The sequence below is a fragment of the Petromyzon marinus genome, chromosome 62 (genome assembly GCF_048934315.1).
Source record: "Petromyzon marinus isolate PM22_M1 ecotype Great Lakes invasive population chromosome 62, UKy_Petmar_22M1.pri1.0, whole genome shotgun sequence".
Taxonomy (NCBI): Eukaryota; Metazoa; Chordata; class Hyperoartia; order Petromyzontiformes; family Petromyzontidae; genus Petromyzon; species Petromyzon marinus.
Window position 1 is genome coordinate 2,437,140 of NC_133728.1, and position 24,501 is coordinate 2,461,640.

A 24,501-nucleotide genomic window follows, 5' to 3' on the forward strand; every position below is an offset into this window, starting at 1 on the left:
TGACTATGTTGAAATGTATAGCAGCCAAATACTCACAAACGCATGTTAATTCTCAATGTGGAGGGGAAACCCGGAGGGCTCAGAGAAAATTCCACTTGACAAAGGAGAGGAAAAGAGAGACACGCATACTCCAAATATACAATAGGCGTCAGGGTCAGGATTGAACCCACGAGCTCCTGTATACCAGATGAGGTAGTTAACAGCTCGCCACAACAGCAAACGCTGGTGTGAGAAGCGTGCAATTCTCCCAACCGCAGGTAAGCCCAATTGGTGAACTAATTTTTTTAATATCGTTTGATATACTCCTACATACATATGTATGGAAATGCATATTCCTCAGCACGCTGCAATCTCTACAAACGAGACAAACCACATCAGTCGGCGTCTCCATTCAAGACGCAGAAAATTCGTTGGGTGTCCGTCACCCTTGGTTGTGTCCCTGGAGGGCAGCAGTCGTTAGTGATGGGTCCATCATTCCTCATGTTTTTATCCGCTCATCATCATTGTCGACTCGAATATTAAAATTTGTGATTTCGATTCACAGAATTAACATTGGCACTGTGACAGAGAGGGATGGCTTTGGGAGCAGGGTGGCACTTGATCAGTGAGGGGTTCAGATTGACAGGAGTGGTTGGAGCTTGAGTAAGGTGAATCAGGTGACGAGAGAAGAAGCGAGGGACGCGTGGGGCGACCGTGCGGCATAGAGATTACGAGTTAAAACATTTGGGTTTGCTGTAGTGAGGGCTATATGGGTAAAACATTTGGGTTTGCTGTAGTGAGGGCTATATGGGTCTGGAATAAGCTAGGTAGTGACAGAGGAAAATTTGGGGGGCGGAGCAAAATGTCAGGTGGAAAAGAAACGGCGTAGGGTGTCAGATATTCAAATCGCGTCATGGCCGTGGCACGCCAAGGTGTATTGGTGAGGCGGCCATTTTGTTGTGGAGGTAAATTTTCGCTGCCATTTTTGGATGAGGCGACCATCTTAAAGAGGACGGTCTGAAGTTGGAGCCGGGAGTGGTGGTGACGACAAACTTGCTGGCCTGTGGACACGATCGACTGGGGTTCTGTTGACAGCTGGTCTGCTCACCAGTGTGTCATCACAGCAAGCATCGTCTTGGCGCCAGGGGTGTGGGTGATGGCAGGTCGCTGGCCCGTATGCGAGATCAACTCTTGAGTTCTACAATGGGCTACTGCTCTGCTCACCTGTGCGCCGTGTAAGCGAGCTTCGTCTTGGGGCCAGGATTGTTGGTGACGGCAGATTGCTGGCTTGCGATCGCAACCACCTTACTGTGGACAGTGGTTCTGTTCACCTGTCCGCCACTCAGGAGTGGATCGTCACAGAAAACCAAATGCTGAAGACTGCGAGGCTTTGACAGCCGGGGACACTCGCGGGGAAGAAGGGAGGTGACCTCCTGCGAGCGTTGAGACGTTTTATTTAATCTGTTCAAGAACTGGGGGAGCACTTAATACGTACCCTGGATGGCTGCTCCGCAATTGTCACCCGTCGGCGTTCATATTTGAAGCAATCCGTGAAACCGGTATTGTCGGGTTATAGGATTGTGTTGTTTGTTGTTGCTGTTATGACGGTGATTTCGGTTGCTATAATTTGCAGATATTTTCACTCCCCTGGGAAAGTAGCAAACTTGTCACCATTAAACAATTTAATAACTATTAAAATTTGGAATTCAAAATAAACACCGTTATTATGCAGTATACTGGCAGTGATCTTTGTTATACTCCGCACACGGTCACATGAATCAGGGGTCCCCATCATGAACTAAACCACAGCGGTGTGGGTACAAGAGCTATGGACCGAAACCCGCAAAATCTCATGTCACAAAAGTGACGTACCGTTACAGGCACCTGATATGTATATGAGATGTATATTGGAATAAGAATATACTGGAGAAACCCGATGAGCCATAGAGCTCAGATATCTAGGAGGAGCACGGGGTAAGGACATTACAATACTAGAACAGAATAGTAGTGCACAGTACAATAAAGGCAAAGAAATCACCCAAATACCTACAAATAAAACTAAACCATCCCCATCCTACCAGGCAAAGACCACTGAGATATACACTTTTTTATTATGAAAAATTTCCCCGTCGATACCGTATACAGACTGACTGTAACAGTGCTGCCAGCGAGCACCCATTAGACAACTATTTTATCAGGTAAGGCCCGTTGAGTTATATAGGTCTATTTCAGAAGTCACCTGGTCACAAATGAAGGCTCAATGAAGTGACTTGCCAGAAGAGCTGGAGAAAAATACATGCGACCACAGGAAGAGAGATATGCAAACTCCAAATATTCAGTAGGCTTCAGCGTCGGGATCAAACTTACCATCTATATAACAGTCGAGGTAGTTCACATCTCGCCACCTTGCGATTGAACCCAGGACCTCCTTTATACCAGGAGAGGTAGTTCGGCACAGTGGACAATTTGCTGTGGTCAGCACCATTCCTGGCCGTCTTTGTCCGTCCACTGATTAGTTCTCATCGCACGAGATTTGTCAGCAGGAGCTACTTACTGATGATCTGCGTCTTTTATCTACAGAAGATTCGTTCCCAGTTGTCCCTTACCTATATTTTGGACAACCAAGTCCTGTCTTCAACGAAGTAATTTTCTGACAATATGGCTACAGAAAATTAACGCAGATTGTTCACTTTAGTTGCGGGGATGCTCATGTGGTATAATTATGGAAGTTGCACTATCGAGGGCGCATCTTTCTCTATTGGCTGCTATCCTGTGACATTTATTCTTCTGGCCGTGACGCATTATCTTTTTAGCGAGATACATGGTCACACACCATCTAAATGTGCCCATGTTCCCAGATTGGTGGTGAACAGAGGAGACCACGAAAAGATGTCTGTATACACATTTGGCAGCGAGAGGCTATAGCAAGGCACATCACAGCTCACCCCCACAGCAACAATAAAATAGTTCTGAGACTGAGTATAGACGTTGCATTGTATTCTGTCCTCTGGAGAAATGTGCGACTCCACAACAGCTCAGCACCAGGGGTTTGTGAAACGCAAAACTTTTTTTCAAAATTCTTCAGAATGGCAGTGGCGTATCAGAAAATGCGGATCAGAAACACCCTCCATGTCACAACACCATAGCTGAATTCCTCAGGCGCCAAGTCTGCCCAAATCTCAATTGTGATAACAGCCGCTTATCATTTCAAACAACATTTAACATATTCTTAGTTTTTTCGGTAAAGTCACGTTGAAGGGAAACAACAAAATAATAAAATATATATAAAACAATAAAAAATGCTCACGTTTCGACCATAACTCAAACGGTCGTCTTCAGGTGTGTTGGTTCGCATAAATGTATTTTTAAACGGTGCATTTATTTATTTATAAAAAAAACGTTAGCGCCACGCGCAACGTAAATAAATAAATGCGCCGTTTAAAAATAAATTTATGCGAACCAACACACCTGAAGACGACCGTTTGAGTTATGGTCGAAACGTCGTGAGAATTTATTGTTTTATATATATTTTATTATTTTGTTTCCCTTCAACGTGACTTTACCGAAAAAACTAAGAATATGAATTACTGCAGTCACGAAAGATTTAAATCAAAACATTTAACATTATTTCACAAACATTTAATAAGAAATATTTTAACATTTAACGAACACATCTGCCCCCAAAAATATGCAGTGCCTCCGATATTTCCTAATACTTCACAAACCAAATACGTACTTTTTTATTTAAGAAAATTATATCAAATTTTTAAACAATATGTAAATTAGATTCATCGTGTTTTACTCAATAAACATATGAAACAATTATTCTTATACCTGAATCAGGAATGTAACCTCTGCAAAACAACTGTCCCACTTTAATGTGGGACAGGTGTCAATGTAAAAATGTTAAAATTAAACTCGTAAGACATTTTACATCTGCCAAAGAGATGGAGACGAGATGGAGATGAGGCGGAGACAAGATTGAGATAAGACGGAGACGAGATTAAGACAAGAAGAGACAAGACAGAGATGACCTGGAGCCAAGATGACGCGTGTTCTTCCATGGGAGCATCATCTCAAGCAGAGTGCAGTTAGTACCTGTACAGTGCCTCCTTACGATGCAAACTGTACAAGGAATACCGTGGTCAACTGCGAATCGTCGAGCATCTCAATAAAACATTTGTAGCATAACCGCGATAGCTAAACCCGCGAGAGAGAAGGGCTCGCCGCGATCACGGGAACGCTTTGGTCGTACCCCCTTTCCCAGCACAGACACCACACAATCGCACTCACCCACACGTGCTCACTGACACCAACACGTGTTCACAACAGCCGCCATTAGCCGCTAAGTGGCGGTGATGTCACAACGGTGCCTGTGCCAGGCTACGTGCACGTTGAGGCCACGTGAAGTGTCGAAGGCTCGGCTCACAGGTCACGGAACAGACCCAGCAGATGGCAGCTGTACTCCCTACTGTGCCAACTTGCTGTGTTCTGGCTCGTTGTGAGCGTCGCTCCTCTGCCCTCCGTTATTGCTGGATGGCGACTACCTCCAACTGTCCAGTAGCCAGCATCGTTCACAAGCCTCTTGACACCGCTGGTACCAGTCATTGGCATGTCCACTCAGCTCCATATCCTCTCATACCCACATCATTCCATCCCTTATCTAGCCCGTGTCACGCCCGTTTAGCCCCTTCTGGTCGAACAAAAGCTGTGTACACACACACACACCAGTACATCCGTGTGTATACACCAGCACACACACCCGTGTGCAGACACCCACAACCGTGTGCACACACCAGTACACACGTGTGTATACGCCAGCACACACACGTGTGCAACAAAGACAACACATATCCCCCGTATAGCCTTAACAGTCTGTTGGGGCAAGTGCTGCGAGCGAGCACTGATGAAGGCCGGCACAGATCACAGACGGCCGTCCAACTTCTGTCAATAAAATAACCAAATACAGCCACGCGGGTCCTTTTTGTCGCTCTCGTGCGCGTCTATGTTAATAACAACAAACCTTTATCAATAAAAAATAACGAAAATACAGCCACCTGTCTCGCGTGTCTGTTTTAACAACCACATTTCCATTCCCCACTCCCTCGCTCTCCTCCTCGACACTCGATCCTTGTCTCCGTCGCTCTCCTCCTTGACCCTTGTGTCCTTCGCTGTCCTCCTTACTCACGTGTCTGTCTTCCACTTCCTCCCTATCTCTCCCCTACCCTACACATCCGGACTGCCCTCCCTCCGCCGGAACTGCGTCTCCCTGGCTTCCCTGTCTCGTCTCTTTCCACACCCTCCTCAATTCTCGGTCATTACACAGTAATGAAGAATGTCCACGCAGCACACCCGTTGACTGTGCACTGTTATCACACGACCGATTCATTCTCCACGTGCGCAACTGGTGTCTCGGCACACCAACACCGATTAGATCATTAGAACAACTAATTAAATTAATCCCAAGATAAAATATCAATTTTTTAAACCCAACAATGGAGAATCTCCACGCGGTACGCACCAGCAAATATGCACACGTAACTTCAGGTTTTTTAAAAGCATTTTTTATTCATCCTGCATGCCCATGCCTCGCAGATCCAGAATGAAAGGGAAATAAAAAAATCGGCGTGCCAACTAAAATTGCCAAAAACAAGTTCAGTCTACCCTCGCGACAGAAAAAGCCTCACAAGGCAGACCCGTTTAGCCCTCTTAATCCGGCCGAAAAAAAGTTATTTAGGCATGCGGTGGCTGGGCATGTGGGCTACATGGCCCAGCCAATGCAGCCTTGCCTGCCGGAGGAGCTCACCGATGGGAATTTGTCTAGATCTTTCAAGGATATGTGAGCTCCTCACAATCCAGCCTGGTTAAACCCTAGATGGATCGTAGGCAGGCCAGCCTAAATGTTTCTAACCGGTGAAGATGTTCCATTAGGGGAGTCCACGATTCGCAAGCATAGAGAATGGAGGGAATGACAATAGCCGAGAAAACCTGAAGCTTCGTGCAGACCGACAGACCAGGTAGCTTCCACACAGCGTCACGCAACTGATGAAAAGATAATGCCGCTCGACTGATTCGGAGAGAGACCTCTGCTGTCAGCACGTAGCCCTGCTGACGCACACTTAAAAAAACCTCCCTCCTCCTGATTGGGTGGGATATTCGAGCCTCCCGATTGGCTTGTACCCGTGTCATTGTGACATTGCCTCTCACTCGCGATGACGTTGCCGTTGCACCCGATGTGAGGAACACGTATTTTGTAGCTGTGCTTTCTGGATTCATTTAGCTGGCTCGAGAGATGGATGGTGGGGGGACTGACGGATGGAAGGCCATGTCAATTCAAATTGATTCCGCAAGTTCTGTAGAGCCTCTAGTCTTTTTGTGGTGGAATGTATTATTAGTTGTATAGAGGCAGTGCATGTGTAGAGACTGTGGGTACAGGACGTGGCCCAGCGGTTACGGGGAGTAATTACAGGGGTGAATATTAACAGAGGGGATTTATGAGAAGGGAACCATCTGGGAAGTTCTAGAGAGTTCGAAAATGCGGGCATGGCCAGAGGGGGAGTGAGGGCCACGCCTTGGATAAGACGGGGAGATAGGCGAGGTTCGGGGCTGCCGTGGGATCGGGGTCGACTGTCTTCACGCCGTCACTGTCTTCGCATTGTCGCTGTCTTTGCGTCATCACTTTCGTCGCTTTCGTCGCGTCTATGCTGTCTTCGCCTCATCGCCACTTGCGTGTCATCCCTGACCAAGTAATCTGCGTGAAGCAAAATAAAGCAACCCTCTATTTCGTGTTGTCTGAGAGTCATTAAAGTTGTAACACGCGCTGTGCTGGTCTACCTGCATCTCAAACTGCTTACAAATGATGCTCGCATAGTTCTGCTTGAGATGTTTGGCAAATTTATTGAGTACATTTTCTGTTATTTTCATGATATGGGCTATAAATTGGAGAGCCAGAATAAACCCACCGCATATACAAGGAGATCCATGCCCAAAGTCCACACGGATAAGCCTAGATTTAAAACTCATTTTTTTAGAACTGCTTTTCGTGTTTTTATTGTCCTTCTCCCACACCTCACTTTGGACGACTTAAAGATAGAACCATCACCGAACATGATCCTATCGTATCCACCAACTCCACCTCCAAAGTGCTTATTACGTGTGCGCGTCACAATTCCAGAATAAATTCAACTTCTAATTAAAGTCATATACATTGGTTTGAACCGTGTCGTTTTAGTGCAATGTGCTGAAAGTGCTCAGTCTCATACATTCTCGTATGTGGGATGGTTTAATTTATCGTAAGTTTTCTCCGTGGACGGCTTCAGAGGCTGTGAAATGAAAAGGAAAGATAATTGCATTTTTGTTGATTCATTTGAGTTCATCGCTACAGGTATAATGTACAATTTCGTACTGAAATCAAGTCCCATTTTCTCCCAACTCAAATGTGCGTGGCACGGTACTATTTTCCATTGGTTTGTCCTGAACCATGGCTATTATTCCACACAAAAGCAACGTTTGTGGGGGAATAATAGCCATTTTCTATACTTTTTAGGCATAAGCAATTAACAAATAACAGTTACTACCCAGGGACAAAAATCGTGTTACATAGTGTATTCACTGGGCGAAGACCCCGAGGTCGGCCCAGGACATTCTGGCGAGATTATGTCGCTCAGCTGGCCTGGGAACACCTGGAAATTATCCAGGAAGAGCTAGATGCTGTGTATAGTAGTGTATATTAGTGTATAGTGTAGTAGTGTTTTGTAATGTGTTGTCGTGTATGTTAGTATATAGTGTAGTAGTGTATAGTAATGTATAGTAGTGTATAGTGGAGTAGTGTATGGTAATGTGTAGTGTAGTGTATAGTATTGTATATTGTAGTGTATCGTGTAGTAGTGTATAGTAATGTAGTCCTCGAGTCTGTCGCCAGGGAAAGGGAGGCCTGGACGAACCTTACTTTACACGCTGCCTACGGGACCCTCACTATGACAAACGGATTGAGACACGAACGAACGAAAGAATATTCAACAAAGGCATCTTTACTTAGCGTCGCCCATTGAGCGTGAGGCTTACCTGGTAGTGAACGCCCTGTTGGTTTTGTGGGTTCTGCAATGGGGTAGGTATTAGGTGTCAAAACGCACGCAATTAGATGTTGAATGTCGGTACAAATTACTCAAATGTTACGAGTGGATTATTATTTTCTCCGTTTGTGTCTGTGCCGGTGGTGCAAATGGTTTGCAGCACTGAAATCTGTTTAGCCATGGTTCAATTGTTTGCGGTGAAATCCGAAACTTTCCTGGACCTCTCTAGGTCAACGTTTCCATAAAATAAATTAGTGCATATTTCAATTTTACCACTGGGGAGCTGTTTGTTGTGCTAATCACCACTTCCACCTCATCCCAAATAGATGCTCACTTTACAGCTCTCTCCATGGCAGTCTATGATTACTAAACAGGGAAATTTAATGCATGCATAACGACAAAGATTCCCCCGTGTGGGCTTCACAGATTGTTGTGGCAAGTGCTGTTAGCGAGCAGCACCTATGAAGGCCGGCACAGCACATGAGCGGATGGGTGGCCAGCACCACACTCGGCCACCTTTTACTCCCTAGCGGTGATTTTCACACACCACTGCACCAGGTATTCATTTGACGCTGAGTCAATCTAGAGGAGGCCAAGGACTGGTACAGATAATCGTTACCGGTGTTCACCGCGAGCGGGAATCGGATAGTCGGGTTCATAGAGTAGCGCGCTAACCGCCACACTATAGGAGTGTGTTCAGTAGATGGCCGCCGATAATTCAAAAATCGCGGTTAATCCCAAAAATATATACAATTTTCCGCGGATCTCTATGCTATAATCCACTAATATAGGTAAAGTTAAGAAAATACTCTTTCAATTTAGAACTAATACCGACCCGATCGATGCGTGTGCTCAGTCATAACACTTTTCTGCTCCCACCCAGCAGAAGACTTGACCCACTAAGTGACAGCAGAACCACGCCTATCAACTTCAATCAAACTCCGCCCACTGTTGTAAAGATTTGCAACTACTGTAGTGTTGGTGCGATTACATGGATTTCGGATTACCTCAGAGCAGATATTTTTGTTCAGTTTAAGCACGTGAAATGTATTAAACATTTACAAGACTGACAATGTAAAACTGTTTTATTATTAATTTATTTATTCATGGGAAATCCATGAGTTATTAATAATGTCAAAATCTCAGGGGCGTGGTTAATCTGCAAATCAGATAAACCACACGCGGATAATCGAGTCTACTGTATGTATGAACACACACACATGGATATCACATTGCTCAGACACTGTTCATGGCCGAGGCAGGTAGTAAGTTTAGCTTATAAATTCACCCACCGATTCAGTAGAATTCAGGTTTTTCTCATCCAAATGTTTTCTGTGGTTCCTAAAAAAGTTTAAATGCAAATTTTTTTTCAAAGATTAATGCACAAAAATGGAAAAAATGTAAGTAATTGATCATCGATTATCGGGCTTCCAACATTATCCGGCGGTCCCGGGGCTGATCCGGCGAACCTGGCAAAAGCACTCCAAAGGCTGGAACCAGTCTGGCCATCAGCACCGTGTGCATGACAAAAAAGGTAGTTTTGCTTGATTTCAGTGTCAAATATTATATATGGTACATTATACACTACATACAACTTAATGAAAATACTGTACATTTAAAATAAATATCCGACTAAGTGAAGCGCCCATGCTTTGCTCCTTTTGTTAGCCCTCAAGATTTGGAAGGCTCCCTTGCCCGAAGAAACTGCTCCTAATCGCTGAGGTTATTTCCCATTTTGATTAAAAAAAGGATACAAACCATGAACAGAGTTTAGTGCGGGGTGAGGAGGTGGCACGGGGGGTGGGGCAATGCCACTCCCCACCCCAAACTGGACACCTTTATACATTGATTTTCAGTAGTTTGCAATTAAGATTTTAAAAAATAATTACATGCAGCCACAATTCCTAATATGAAGGACAAAACAATCCCTGTCCGCTCCTCCCCCCAAAAATAGAAGTCAAACTCCGCCTATGCTAAAAACCTACTCAATTTGCCATACGTTAAGATTAACTTAGAGATTTTTTTTTATTTGTACTGCACTCAGAAGTCCCTTTTTTGTTGGGTCTACTGCGCCTCTTAAAAATAGAAAACGTAATTGGCTGTGTCGGTGTTGGCGGGTTTAACAACACGTTATATTTATGCTAAATATAACCCCAAAAAAACCTCTATCATAGATAAAAGTCTGATATTTCAATCGACATAACACTGTTTGGAATGCTTGTACATACCAGTTGGAAGTGATTTTTGCATGCACATTGAAGAATTCGGCACTGCCAGGGGGTGGCTGTTGTAACTCCAGATTGTGGGATGGGAATTTCCCGTCGATGTATTCGTACTGATGATGGTCGTCCTGCTGCTGATGTTGCTGCTGCTGCTGAGAGTAGGAATGGGGCGTGGGGTTAGAGGGGTGAGCATTTAGAGGAAAACATAGTTTGAAAAATAAAACATTCTTTTCCAACGATACTGATTCACTTCGATGCGACAGATGAAATCTTCTTTTGGAAAATAAACCTTTGTTGTACTTATCTGTGCTTCTTGATCAGATCAGCAACGTATTGTGTGGTTCATAAAGAGAGGTATTTGTGGTGTAGATCCGTGTCACTGTGTGTCGCTTATCAAACACTCACGGTTTCATCTGCAGCCCTCTGCTGGTAATTTTCATCTTTGCTCTTTCGCCTGCAGAGATTGTGCAAGGAGAAATGTCACCACGATGCACGTACAGGGCGTATCACTCGATTTGCAAAGAGGGATGCGGTTCTTCAAAAAAACTCGCCATAGAACGGAATTCCGTAAATTATAAACGGCTAACTCCCATTAATTTAATTCAAAGAAAATTAGGGATGTGTTCAGGACAGTCATTCCAACTCTACGCTAAAAATATACACCACCTATAACACTCTTCACCGTGTAAAAATAATAATCATAAAGAACATGAACATGAAAACGATTGTTTAATAATTCATGTAAAACTACAAATATTAACCTAAGTCGCCAAAAGATCCTGCAACGTATTGGGATGACCGGAGGGAGATGCGTTGTGGAGGCGTTATTACTGCCGCCGCCGCTGCCGCAGGGACACCATCGCTGATGGGTGAAGCAGCCTCCGGGATGCCTTCTTGTTTGACGATCTCACAAGAGGTGCGCGTGGCCACAGTGAGATTTCGCTCACGCGCAAATGCGACTTCACGAATCGAAAAGCGTCCACAAATCGTCAATTGCGCGAACGAAAAAGTGTCGTGAAGTGAACGCTCGTAAAATGGAGAGTTACCTCTGCAGCGTACATTTTCATTGACACATTTTACTCCGATGAATGTCACAGAGCTATAAAACACTGGCTCATAGCTGAAGAAAATGCCGTGAGGTGCAAACCATCAGACATATCGCTCGTGACTGCCCAATACAACACCCATGCTCTGGTGGAACAAATGCACGACTCCAATCAGCTACCCAAATACAACCACGCGTACTCTGGTGGAACGAGTGGACTACTCCACTCAGCTACCACCCTGGATGCCATGGAATGGTGTACTACATTAAACCTACAATTGTAGCCTGCTCATTTAAAGAAAAAATGTCATGCGAATGATGATGAAGAAGACGACGATAGGATATTTTTTTGTATTCACGCTTGCAGCGTTAAGACTGTTAACATGACCGAATTGTTAATATCTAAACTTAGTTGTGGAATATCACAGCTCTGATGGCTACATTTTAAGAGCGACATTTTCATTATGTATGATACAGTGGAATGATACAGTGGAATGATACAGCAACACGGGTAGCAGCATACCCTCAGTTATTTGTCCTGTCATCTCACTGCATGGTGTGTAGAGGTAGTAGTAGTACAATCGTATCTCGCCAGACTTCATCACCGCTACGTTATTTATGGGTGTAAATAGTGTTTCGATTAACGCGGAACTTTTCAGGAACACATCTATCACCACCACCAGCCCTTTATAAACAAGACTCACTGAACACTATATATATTTAGCTTTACGTTCAAATGTTCAAGAACGTAACCCAAGCATACTTCGAAGTACACCCGTATAACAAGTTCCGACAGGAAGTAACCCACGCACGTGAATGTCTTCCCTTTCTTGTGGAAGCAGAAGTAGTAAACGGCTCCCACCGCTGCCACCAAAGCCATCAGCGGCACTACGACGGCAACGGCTACAACCCAGGGCTCAACCCCACCTGTAAGACAGCAACGCGGCTGTTATCAGACATTCACACACGGGATAACTTTGCAATTTGTACACACAGGCCCACGTCAGTGGACTCTAGTATGAGGAAATCCCCTAGCTGTGGGGTTTGTGGGGTTGCTTGCCCACACTTTGTCACGCTGGTCAGTGCCGGTTTGTGAAAGTGGGTGGTCTAGACCTCGGACTACAGAGGTTTGTTAGCAATGGGTTTAGTAGCACTGCCTCCTTGCCCACTGGCGAGATGTTAACTACCTCGCTTGGTATGTAGAAGGTTGTTGGTTCGATCCCAAGCCTGACACCTGCTGTACATTTGGAGTTTGTGAGTCTCTCTCTCTCATCATGATCACGGCGGCTAGGAGATGTTCATTATTTCACCCAGTATACAGGAGGACGTGGGTTCGATCTCAACCCTGACGCCTGCTGTATATTTGGAGTTTGCGTGTTTCTCTCATCATCATCACGGTGGCTAGGATATGTTAACTATCTCGTCCAGTATACAGGAGGCCGTGGGTTCGTTCTCAACCCTGACGCCTGTATATTTGGAGTTTGTATTTTCTCCCTGTGGTCACATGGATTTTACTCCGGGTCCTTTGGTTTTTTCCTCTCCACATTAAGAATCAACGTGCATTTAGAGTATTCGGCTGCTATAGATTTCCACGCAATAAACCACATTCTTGATATAAATTTGCGGCGAGGTCGCTTCTGAAAAAGAGCTCCATAGCTAAGTGGGGCTTACCTGGAACAATTAGTGTTTATCGTTAAATTTTAGTATAGCCCTGCAAGCCTATATAACATTCGTTCTGCAAAGTGAATGCCTCTACAAGCACTGAAAGCAGCTGCCAGGTCCGAGACGCACACCTCGCAACTTTCAATACCACGGCGATCTCCAATTAAAAGCATTAATTCAGGCTCAAACGTCCGCTTGGCTTTCCTGTTCTGACACTGGGTGCCTTCAGGACTATTTGTTTACTCGCTATATATAAAACATCTCCTGCTTGCACCTGAATGGATGAATGTAGTGCAACAGACTTCTCCAAAACGAATTTGGAACGACACACTTTTTGTCTCTGTTTCAAATTCCAGTCTTTAAACCAAATTATACCAAGAGGAAAGTTCGGGTTGCAAATGCGTTGTTTCTTGTTCTATAGTCGCGGTGGAGCAAATTTTCGTCCGTCCCAGTTAAATCGGCGGGCCGACATAGGAGCGCAGAGAGAGAGATGGCCGTTTTGTAGCGATGGAAGTGGCTCTGTTCTATAGTTACATTTAGAGCTGGGGCAGAGCTGCCTGTCAGCCGATTACGTACCGGTGGCAGGGCTGACTGTAGTTAAGGCAGGTCTGGTGGTACGGTTGGTTGTAGTTGAGGCAGGAGTGAGAGTAGAACGGCTTGTAGTTGAGTCAGAATTGGCGGTAGGGCTGGTCAAAGTTAAGGCAGGGCTGGTCGAAGTTAAAGCAGAACCGGTGGAAGAGATGGCTGTAATGAACGCAGCACTGATAGTAGAGATGCTTCTAGGCATTGCAAGACCGGCACCTCTACGTGACCTGATTATAACTTTAATTGCCGCCTCGCCCCAGCCCACCGAATTATTGACGCGGCAGGAGAATGACCCAGAGCCCGACTCGACCAGCGGGCGTCGGAAGCTAAGAGAGCTTCCCTTCTCAAGGGCACCACTGGAGATTGAAGCGCCATCCCTGCAGCAAACAATCGCAACAGATAATAACACAGCGGTACAAAGCGAGAGGTTCGTAAAACACCTAACTCCGTGATGTGTTAAAACACCATCGTATGTGAAACACTGAAGTTTAACATTGTTTTTTTTGTTTTTAAAGTACATTTTGTTTTGATCTCAAGAGGTGAAGGAAGAGTAACAGATTTGGGCGATTTGGGGTACGATGCGTGGCTTGGACTCGAGCGGAAACCATCGCGAACAAGTTGGGTGTGCAGTGCGTGGTATAGGTAGCTGAAGTGCTGTAATTAAATTAGGTAATTTGTTTTCACTTTCAGCAATAAAACTAATGGCATCGATAGTGCAATACATTCCGTTTTTAAACTAAACAAATAGTTTTTTTTTTATATATATATATCAGGTATAAAGGCCCACTGAGCTCTATAGCACTTTTTCAGAAGCGACCTGGCCACAAATGATAGCTCAACGAAGTGGCTATCATCGTGTGGAAATGTAGAGCAGCCAACTTCTCTAAACGCGTGATGTTGATTCTAAATATGGAAAGAAAACCCGGAGGTATTTGGATGACGTTCTCTATCAGGAGTTTCACAAAAGAATATTCTACACACTTAACTTTAAACTTAGAAATTCTGGTTCCAAACCCTGGCACTGTATGTCACTTTTAGGAAGTTGGAAATGCCCGTTTAAGCTTTCGGTTGCCAGCACTGCTGAGATCCTTGGTTGTAATCGTACACTCCCGGCCCAGTAGTGAATAAAGTAACGTAAAACAGAGTCACCTCATTATTTCTGTCACCACGGTGGTCACTGCTCACATTGACGACATTCGTAAATTCATAATAACGGTTTTTGGGTTAGATCGCGTTTATTTATAAATGTGTCGTAACCCTCCACCACCCGACACGGCCAATCAGCAAAAAAAGTGTCACGTTGACAAAAGACAAATAATTCATTACTTTAGCCCACCGGTGTGTTGAAGAGTGAATCCACATTTACAGTTTGAGTACGACGTTTCGCTGGTAAATACATCCAGCATCATCAGGCATTTCGCCAGAATGGTAAAGCCCTCGCTTGCTCCCGGTTTTATATAGAGCAGCAGGGTGACGTCATCACTTAACTCATATCAGGTGCAGTGATTAGAGGCGGAGGGGGGGGTATTGTAATTATATAATCGATTAGTAATCAGTCATTGGTTATGATTAGTAATGAGTTGTAGATTAGTAATTCTTTAAATCAAAATGTAATGTGTATTATTTAATAATGCGCTTCCAGGCCGCACTAAGCCGGTAGCTGTCAGAGCGATTAAAGTTATTCTTGTTCCTCTCAATTTCAATGGATTCTCTAATTAGTCTTTGCCAGTAATAATTAGTTTTACACACCACTGCAACATTGTCAAAATCAATTGAGTGTCCTTGTTGACAAGCATGTTCTGCCACTGCCGACAGTTGTGTTTGAGATAATTTAATATTTCTCTGATGTTCTTTTAGTCTTACACTGATGTTACGTCCCGTCTGCCCAATGTAGCAGCTGCCACATGAACAATTAATCCGATATACACCTTCTGTTGATAGTTTAGGTAATGCGTCTTTAGTGCAAGATACTAGTTTTTGAATTTTGTGTACTGTACCAAATCTTACTGTAATGTTTTGCTTTTGCAAAACACGGGCTAATTTGTCAGTTACTCCTGAGATATATGGAATTTTTCATTGTTTTAACAATCTGGTCGCTTTCAGCAGTATTGCTTTGCGACCGTGATTTGGCATTCAGTGCTCTGTTAATTTGAGCATTATTGTAGCCATTCTGTCGTAGTGCGCCTTTAACGTGTTTAATCTCTCTCACTAGATTCGTAAATTGTAGCATCGGTGTGCTGAGGACACGATCTACCAGATTGCTTCTTCTCATCCACAGTGTGATCAGTGTGGATAAGGTCACAACAACTCACTCTCCCACCCACTCACTCATGCACTCACACTCATTCACCTACCCACTCACTCATGCACTCACTCACCCACTCACTTATTCACGCACCCACTCACTCTCTCACTCACTCTCCCAACCACTCAATCATGCACTCACTCACCTACTCACTCCCCCACTCACTCACCCACTCACTCTCCCACCTACTCACTCATGCACTCACCCACCCACTCACCCATGCACTAACTCACCCACCCACTCACCCATACACTCACTCACTGTAAATGCAGGTTACCCCACTTCTCTTTCTGCTTATTTCCTCTCACACCTCCACTTTGGCATTTCCTCCCACCGTCGTCTCTCGTTGCCCAAGTTCTTATGATCACAGTGTTCAATTCAAGAGAGTATTTAACTCTCGATTTAAAGCTTTCGTGACTGCAATGATTCATCTTCTTTGGTTATTTCGGTAAAGTCACGTAGAATGAGAATAAAATAATAAATTGATAACATAAAATAACACAATAATATTCTCACGACGTTTCGGCCACAACACAAGCGGCCTTCATCAGGTGAAGGGGCGAGACTGTCTGGTAGGACACGACGTTTCGGCCACAACACAAGCGGCCTTCATCAGGTGAAGGGGCGAGACTGTCTGGTAGGACAGCGCTGTTCTACCAGACAGTCTCGCCCCTTCACCTGATGAAGGCCGCTTGTGTTGTGGCCGAAACGTCGTGAGAATATTATTGTGTTATTTTATGTTATCAATTTATTATTTTATTCTCATTCTACGTGACTTTACCGAAAGAACCAAAGAAGTATTTAACTCGTTTCTGTTACACCTTCAAAGTGCTGTTTGTTGTGGCCACGAGGTGCTCTGGGCCTGTGCTCAGTAACTTGTAACATATAAACAACATGAATAACGAAGGCGAGAGGACGAGCAAAAAGATAGTGGGCGCCACGGTGGCTAGGAGATGTTAACTACCTCGCCTGGTATACAGGACGTCGTGTGTTCGATCCCGACCCCGACGCCTGCTATATATTTGGAGTTTGCGTGTATTTATCTCTGGATCCTCTGGTTTTTCCCTCCACATTTAGAATGAACGTGCATTTAGAGTATTCGGCTGCTATAAATGTCCACGTGATGATCATAAGCTGCCATTTCGTTGAGCTATCATTTGTGACAGTCAGGTCGCTTATCAAAATTGCCTTTTGAAGCTGGTAAAAAATAAAATTTTAAATAGTTTTTTTTTAGTTTAGTTGCCATTTAGATGACCCTGCTTGTGACCTATTCTCCTTGGGTGAGGCTGCTGAGCGCTAAGTGTTACACACTTTGATTGAACTTTCCATGTTGTCTGTTTATATTATTTCTAAAATTTGACACAATATCTTCGGATCTAAGAAGCGCAACCAACTGAAATTTCCTACACAGAACCAGTCCAGGTCCTGCCGTTCCTGGGCCTATTCGTGTTTTTCACTTAATTTTAATGATTAAAATTCGTACTTTCTACCCCACCATTTAAATAATGAATCCTCGTTCATTCCCCACCACCCCCCATTTCAAATCACGAATGGTTGCGCCCAGGTACATGGGGAAACATCCCGTCCAATCAGAGCGCCAGCTGTTGGGGAGCCTCTGACCAATGAGAAGCCGCGCTTAAATCGCGGCTCGTTATGGCGCCGGAGCGGCCGCTGTGGTTCCCTCTTAGCGCGAGGCCAACACTTACAATAATAATTATTACTATTGCTATTATTAAAATAATTACGTAGCTATAATAATCATAAATAGTATTATCGTTTGCTTTGCCACGCCCCTTCCGAGGCGTTAAGGGCAACATGGTTATGCCAAAGATGAGCGAGCAGGTGAGAACCGTGATCATGTTTTAAAAATCCCGTAATGTTATCCCTATTTTGGTTGACAAAGTTTTATCACTACGATTGTTGCTTTAAATGCTTTAAATTAAAGTGCTAAATCTGTGCTCGTTTAAAACGGTCTCACAATATGCACTGTTCTCCATGTGCGAGCATTGTTATAGCCTTGCATTCTGTCTTACCGTCGGTCGTACAGTACTTAATGATCGCAAATACGAAAATTAAACGCGTTATACGTATCGTGTTGTTGTAAATGTCATTTCACTACTTTGTAATCGGCATGATCGTTATTCTAAATGTAATAGCCGTGATGCTTATAATCAACCTTTCATTACGTAGACTGTTGTGCAATACTGTGCATGCTTTCATTGTAAGGTCAAGTGTTGGCATAGGCGGAGTCATCAATGTCATCTCTACAGAGTCATTACAAAAATATGCAAAAAACAAGACTTTCAATGCACGCACTTTTATTTGCACTCTAAAGTACAAAATACATTATGTTGACCCCAGAATTCATTACATTATTCACACATGAATAAAAGTGGGTGGCTTGCAAACAGAAAATTAAACATATCTGGGGTCAAAATAATTTATGTTGTACGTTACAGTGAAAATAAAAGTGTGTGCATTGAAAAACTTGATTTTACCAGTTTTTTTGGGTTTATCCCCCTGCATTATTATTTCATTGTGAGTTATTGTTTTCTCCCTGTTGCTGGCCTCGTACTGGCCCCTGCCTCCTGGCCTATTGCCTAGCCCCCATCCCACGCATTTGGGAGTTTCTCCCCAAGGGCTCTGGGCCGTGACTCCGTCAGCAGCACAATGTAATCACAGCTTGGTCACAATGGACAAATGCCACTTCCGTGTCCAGTCAAGGGGCTCTTGCGGCATCTGGGCTGGGCTGACATTCAAAAAGGGAACATTTGCGGCAGCAATCCGGTTTCTTTTGTGGTTGGCTGAAAAGTGAATTCAAGACACGGTTCTCGGCAACTGTTGCTCAGTGTATCTTCACGTGGCCATTATAAGCCACCTTCATAAGGTGGGGAGTAGTAGTGTAGCAGTTCGCGCGCTACACTACTTTTCCCGCTCACGACCACCGGTCATTGGGCCTCCCCTAGGTCGACTCAGCCTCAAATGAGTCCCTGATGTGGTGTGTAAACATTGCCACTGGGGGGATTCAAAGGTAGCTGGGCGTGCTGCTGACCACCCACCCCATCGTGTGCTGTGCCAGCCTTCATAGGTGCTCGCTAACAGAACTTGCCCCAACAATCGCTTTAGGCTATATGGGGGATCTTTGGCATTGTTTATTTTCCTTGGAATGGGGTACACTGAGCCCAAGTGCTGGGGTGCAGGTTTTTTATAAGTGGAAGCGTAGGTGGCTAAGGAAATTAGGAATAAAGATGCGAACCCTTACGATAAATCCTCGCTTAATGCATTGCTGTTCTCGCGATAAGGCACTTTTTTACTACAACGTGGTTCCCTCCATCAGGAAAAAAATTTGCACAACGCAGAACGAGCGCCGTTATAACGCGAAACAACAAACCAAACACAAAAAGCATTCCTAAAGAAATAGGTTTGTCACTTTAGATTATTTAAAAGCGCCATAGCTCCGAGTGGCTTCCTAATATCCGAAGTAATAGCGTTACAGACAGCCAGAGAAGCGCACCTAAAAGCACGCGATGTGGTGACCGTCTTTGTTCGATGGTTAGGCAAAAGCCGCTGCTGCAAGGTTGACTGGAGTTCGTGTAATTATTTTCCTTGACGGTATTAGCAAGGTAATGTAGTTCATTTGTGACAAGCTCTTTGTGTGTAATGAGTGTGACCCTATAATCATGTATTCTTTCAGTAACCAGAAGCCAATCTTGCATTAAATTATAATAATAAAAAGAATGTAGCAAAAGAGCAGTTCCAGACGGCCGCAGAAGCGTATATGAAAGCACCGTGCGATTCCAGTGCCGTAACCCGGCAAATTTTTCTCGTTATATTATTCAGGGGGAAAATTGTTTTTCCGCTAAATGCGCAACTTTTAGAAAACATGTCTAAACGAGGATTTGCTTTACCTGCTCCACACGTAGTGCGTCGCATGAGGGTTGGCGTCCACTCGGCAGGTGAGCCGAGTTCCTCGTCTCCCCTGACCCCGATCGCCGTCGTATTCTACGACAGTCACTCTCGGTTTATCTGCAGATAAGAAAGGGGGACGGGTGCAGATTCAGTCGCGAGAACTCCTTCAAACGTCGCTAAAGGCTTAGTCTCTATTTTTTTCTGGCTTACACGGAGTCGCCTTGATATGTGCTTCCATCATCCTATTTATACTGGAGGAATCTGATGAGCTATAAAGCTCTTTTTCACAGCTGTACAGTCGGGGCAGATAAGAACGTTACAACAACAAACAGTACAAAAACATAATAGTAGTACAAAGTACAAGAAAGGTAAAGAAATCACCGAAATACGTACAAATGAAACTAAACCATCCCCATCCTACCAGGTAAGACCCACTGAGCTATGTAGCTCCTTTTCAGAAGCGACCTGGTTATCACAAATTATATCTGACGCAGTAGCTTATCATCACGAGGACATTTATAGCAGCCAAATAATCTAAATGCCTGACGTTGATTCTAAATGTGTAGGGGAAAACCGGAGGACCCGGAGAAAAATCCACGTAACGATGGAGAGAGAGAGAGACACGCTAACTAAAAAAATATACTGGCATTGTCAGGATCAGGATCGGACCCACGACCTCCTATATACTGGGCGAAGTAGTTAACATCTCACCACCGTGGCACCCTTATCTTATGTAATGGTGTGATTCGGTCATTATGTATAAGTTTGTTTATCCCCCCCTCCCCCTTATTTGTGGGTATTCTCCAGTCGGTTTTTTTTTTTCAAATTTACTTTTAATAACCTATTGTTTGAAAGATATGCTGCACAATTTGATTCCAGTTTGTTCCATCAGCATCATGTTGTGTAAACACAATGTCCATTTGGAACTCTAAAAAGAGCGGTGAGTGCATCCACCAATTATTGGTGAAGGACTCGTGAACGTTGAGATTGCAGAATTACTTTTTTGAGATTTCTTCAAAGGACCTTTTTTTTCTTGGTTTAAATCTACCCACTCACATGCCCCCACAGCCCCTGTCATGGACGGCTCACCGAGTGTGAGGACACAGACGTGGGCCCTGCTACTGACGACCCCTACAACACAAACGGGCCCATGCCTGGACTCGCAAAGTCCGGCTGCAAATTTTTCACTCTGTGAAAACGTCACACCAGCATGGTCCGACTAATTACCGCAGTGCACCGCAAAGTGCCACAATCTATCACAGACTGTTGCAAATTTGCCACGAACTTTCACTGCTTTGATATTACATAGCTACAATTATTTTTGGGGGATTTATATATAAATAAATTCACGGTGCTCCACTCACAGTGGACATCGAGGATGGTGGACTTAACAACCGGGATCTCCAGGGCCGGGTGCTCCACCTTGCAGGTGAGCGTCCGCCTGTGGCTCTCGCGCGTGGGCTCCATCCGGTACTCGCTCCTCACTGTCACCGTGCCATCGGGCTCCGTCTCTGTGGTCTCGTAGAAGCTGCCCTGATGATGATCGAGGCCGCTCCAGGTGACGGAGGCTGCGGGTTGTCCTCCCAGAGCGACGCACGTGGCCACGGTCACCTTCTCCCTGCCCTCGACCAGCTGGAATGGGTTTGACTCCAGAGAGGAGTTCGGGGGAACTGGGGCATGGAAAAAATGCGGTGACTTTGTGGATGTCAATATCGGGATGCCTCCTTTGTATCATTATAGGAATATAGAGTTTAAATTTGTGGCTCAGGGCTATTAACTTGAGCACAATCACCATTATCACCTGTTATATTTACGTCATAAAATATTATCCATTTTATAATTATGCCCTATTCATATCACTATAATAACGCCTTCATATCGTCATCATCAATGAAAAGTCATCAGCGTATGCTTCTGAATGAAGGCCTCCCCCCTATGCTCTCGCCATTCCAAACGGATTTTTTAAATCACCAAACGATCCATCTAGCGCCTGCCCACGAGCTGCTGCCCACTGTTCCATCTCTGTGGTTGGAAGGGTTCAACTCCAGGTAAACGTTCACAGGGCGAACTTGGCGGCACGGAAGGGAAGGATGACACTTTTGCCGATGTCGATACCAGGAGAACAAATCATCGACATCGTATTTTGGCTCCTGCCGTGGGAACTCTTGAGTTTGAATTGCCAGTTGAGCATCGACAACAAAGAATAATAACCTCTTGATGGGTGAGGCTGAAAGTGGGTTCACACGGGATTACTGAACCTATGGGATTTTTTTGTTTTAAATACAAGGCCCACATGAGCCTCACCTCGACATCATCAAGCCTCCACCCGTGCTTCTGAAGTCCCCACACCCAGTAGTGGTGGACATTACCGCAGCCCAAAGACTCCCGAGTACGCGGGATACCCGCAACTGCCTGGGTACGAGGAATTGAGATGCGCGGATGTGCCCAACAAGGACTTAATCAGTGATCCACCTATCCAGGTGCCGGGCTTCGATCTCCCAAGGCGCCAGTGGGCTCAGTTGAACCACTTCCGGTGTGACCAGGGTGTTGTGTGGGTGTGTGCCGCTTCCGAACATCAATGGGGCATCGTACTACTACGCGACAACCCCGCTGTGTAAATGCGGGCAGCCAGGAGAACAATGGCGCACCATCGCCTCCGGCTGTGAAGTCCGTCAGGGCGTGCCATGGACTGGTTATTGTGGTTGTTTCCCTGCACGTGCAGGAGGAGGAGGCTGTCAAATGGCTCTGTGGCTATGTGATGCTGACGTCTACGCTCACACAATATATAACATTGGCAAACATATTTATCTATCGTTCTGGCATATCTGGCGATCGAACTGTACAGCAGTCACGTGTAAAAGAGTTCGCTAAATAAAACTTAGGCCTCACTTTGGTGACATCATGGGGGCGTAAGATTACCACACTGATAGATTCGCCGCGGGAATGTTTAGACTGTTAAACGACGGTTGATTCAATTAACGATCAGGGTGATGGTGGATCAAAAAGGAGGTGAAGCCAAGAGTCAAAACTAAACTATTTTGTATTTTACCAGGTAAGCCAGATTGAGCTATCATAAATGATAGCTCAACGAGGTGGCTTATCATCACGTGGACATGTACAGCAGCCAAATACTCTTAACACATAATGTTAATTATAAATGTCGAGGGAAACCCAGAGGACCCAGAGCACAGGGAGAACATGTAAACTCCAAATATACAGGCGTTAGGTTCGGGATCAAATCCATGGCCTCCTCTATACCAGGCAAGGTAGTTAATATCTCACCACCATGGCGCTCTGAAGCAGTTGCTACAAGCCATGTGGGGGCCTACCGGTCAGTGACCCCAACGTTACGGTAAAACTCCGTATGTGGTGTTGTAAACACCATCACTGGCCACGTAATATTAGCATGTCCTGGAAGACATTGTCCCATGTACAGACATTATGGTGTCGCATGGCGCTGTGGTGTCGTACTGGGCGTGTAAAGGTCATGCAGAGGGCACTCTGAGGTTAGGTGGGTGGACACGGGACGACATGTAAGAGAATTAAAGAGGATGGTGGCAACAAAAAGCGTGAAAAAAGAGATTGCGGATTGGAGAAAACCCAGCGAAGATATATTGGGCAGGAAACGAGGAAGAGGCGCTGAGAGAGACTTGTGGAAGGTTCCAGAATGCGGGGAGTTATAAGGTAGACGACGAGGTGGAGGATTCGGGAAAAGTGGCTGAAGAGAGAACTTGCTTACGGGGGTGTGCATTTCCGTGCATTACCGAGCGCGTGTTACCGAGCATGCGTCAGCGAGTGCCTGTTCCCGAGCGCCTGTTAGTGAGCGCGCATTAGCGTGCGCGCGTTACTAGTATATGACCTCGCAACCTTCTGATTGTATAAACAGAAACTGTAGCGGCTCACCATTCACAGAGAGGCAGACTTTTGCCGAAGAGTAGCCTCCGTTATCAAGAGTGCCAAAGTTGCAGACAAAGTCTGCAGCGTCCCCTGGACGCAGGTCTTCGATGCGGATGGATGCGTTTCTCAGTTCTGAGTCGAGATTCGTGAAGTGCAACCGGCTCAAAAGGTCAGGATCGAAGCCAACCGTGTAACCTGCAGGAATGGCCACCGCGATTGTCACTGGCGAGCCTCCGTTTACTTTCTGCCACGTTATTCTGGAGGGCCGTTCCGACCCCATGTATGCACATCTCAGGGTGACCTCTTGACCCGAACCGATCCACCTCCACTTGGGCAGCTCCCAAGGTCATCAGACCTACACGGGAGGGATAATCGATAAAAAGTTAGAATACTCCAGCTTCTCAAAACACATTTGCCTCACGATAAAGGATGCCACATAAATTATGATTTCCCCCCAATATTTATTTTTTTGTCATTGCTTTCTTTTAGAATGTTACATGCGCATTTTTACACGTTAAAGAAACTGCCAAGTCTGTATTTGTCAAATGCATTCAGGCACCCAGCTGACAGAGGCTGTCCAATACGATGCCAGATCTGGTACCCAACAATCAACCGTGAATGGTCGGGCCACAGGGGGGCCATGATCGGCGAACTTTACTTCACTTACATTTGGCTAGAAACTTCAAAAACCACAAAGGCTAAACCCGCAAGAGGCTGAGGGCTTTGCTGTATTGTAGTGCCTATGGCAAGTGTATTTTTTTTCTATAAAATGTTTTTTCCACATCCTCCCTCAGATCATTACATCGTAACATCCTGACGTTCCAG

General features: G+C 45.0%; 1 protein-coding gene across 1 annotated transcript; it reads right to left on the reverse strand.

The window, feature by feature from the left end:
- Window positions 1-6,860: 6,860 nt before the first annotated feature.
- Window positions 6,861-23,956, reverse strand: LOC142906272 (nectin 1a-like). Its single transcript, XM_076053751.1, has 10 exons — window positions 23,683-23,956; window positions 21,144-21,503; window positions 19,779-19,896; window positions 13,557-13,942; window positions 12,131-12,245; window positions 10,679-10,727; window positions 10,280-10,425; window positions 9,344-9,392; window positions 8,044-8,076; window positions 6,861-7,301 (listed from the first exon to the last, which is right to left on the reverse strand). The coding sequence occupies exons 1-10, from the start codon at window positions 23,954-23,956 to the stop codon at window positions 7,236-7,238; spliced, it is 1,596 nt and encodes a 531-aa protein (XP_075909866.1). The 3' UTR covers window positions 6,861-7,235.
- Window positions 23,957-24,501: the final 545 nt, after the last annotated feature.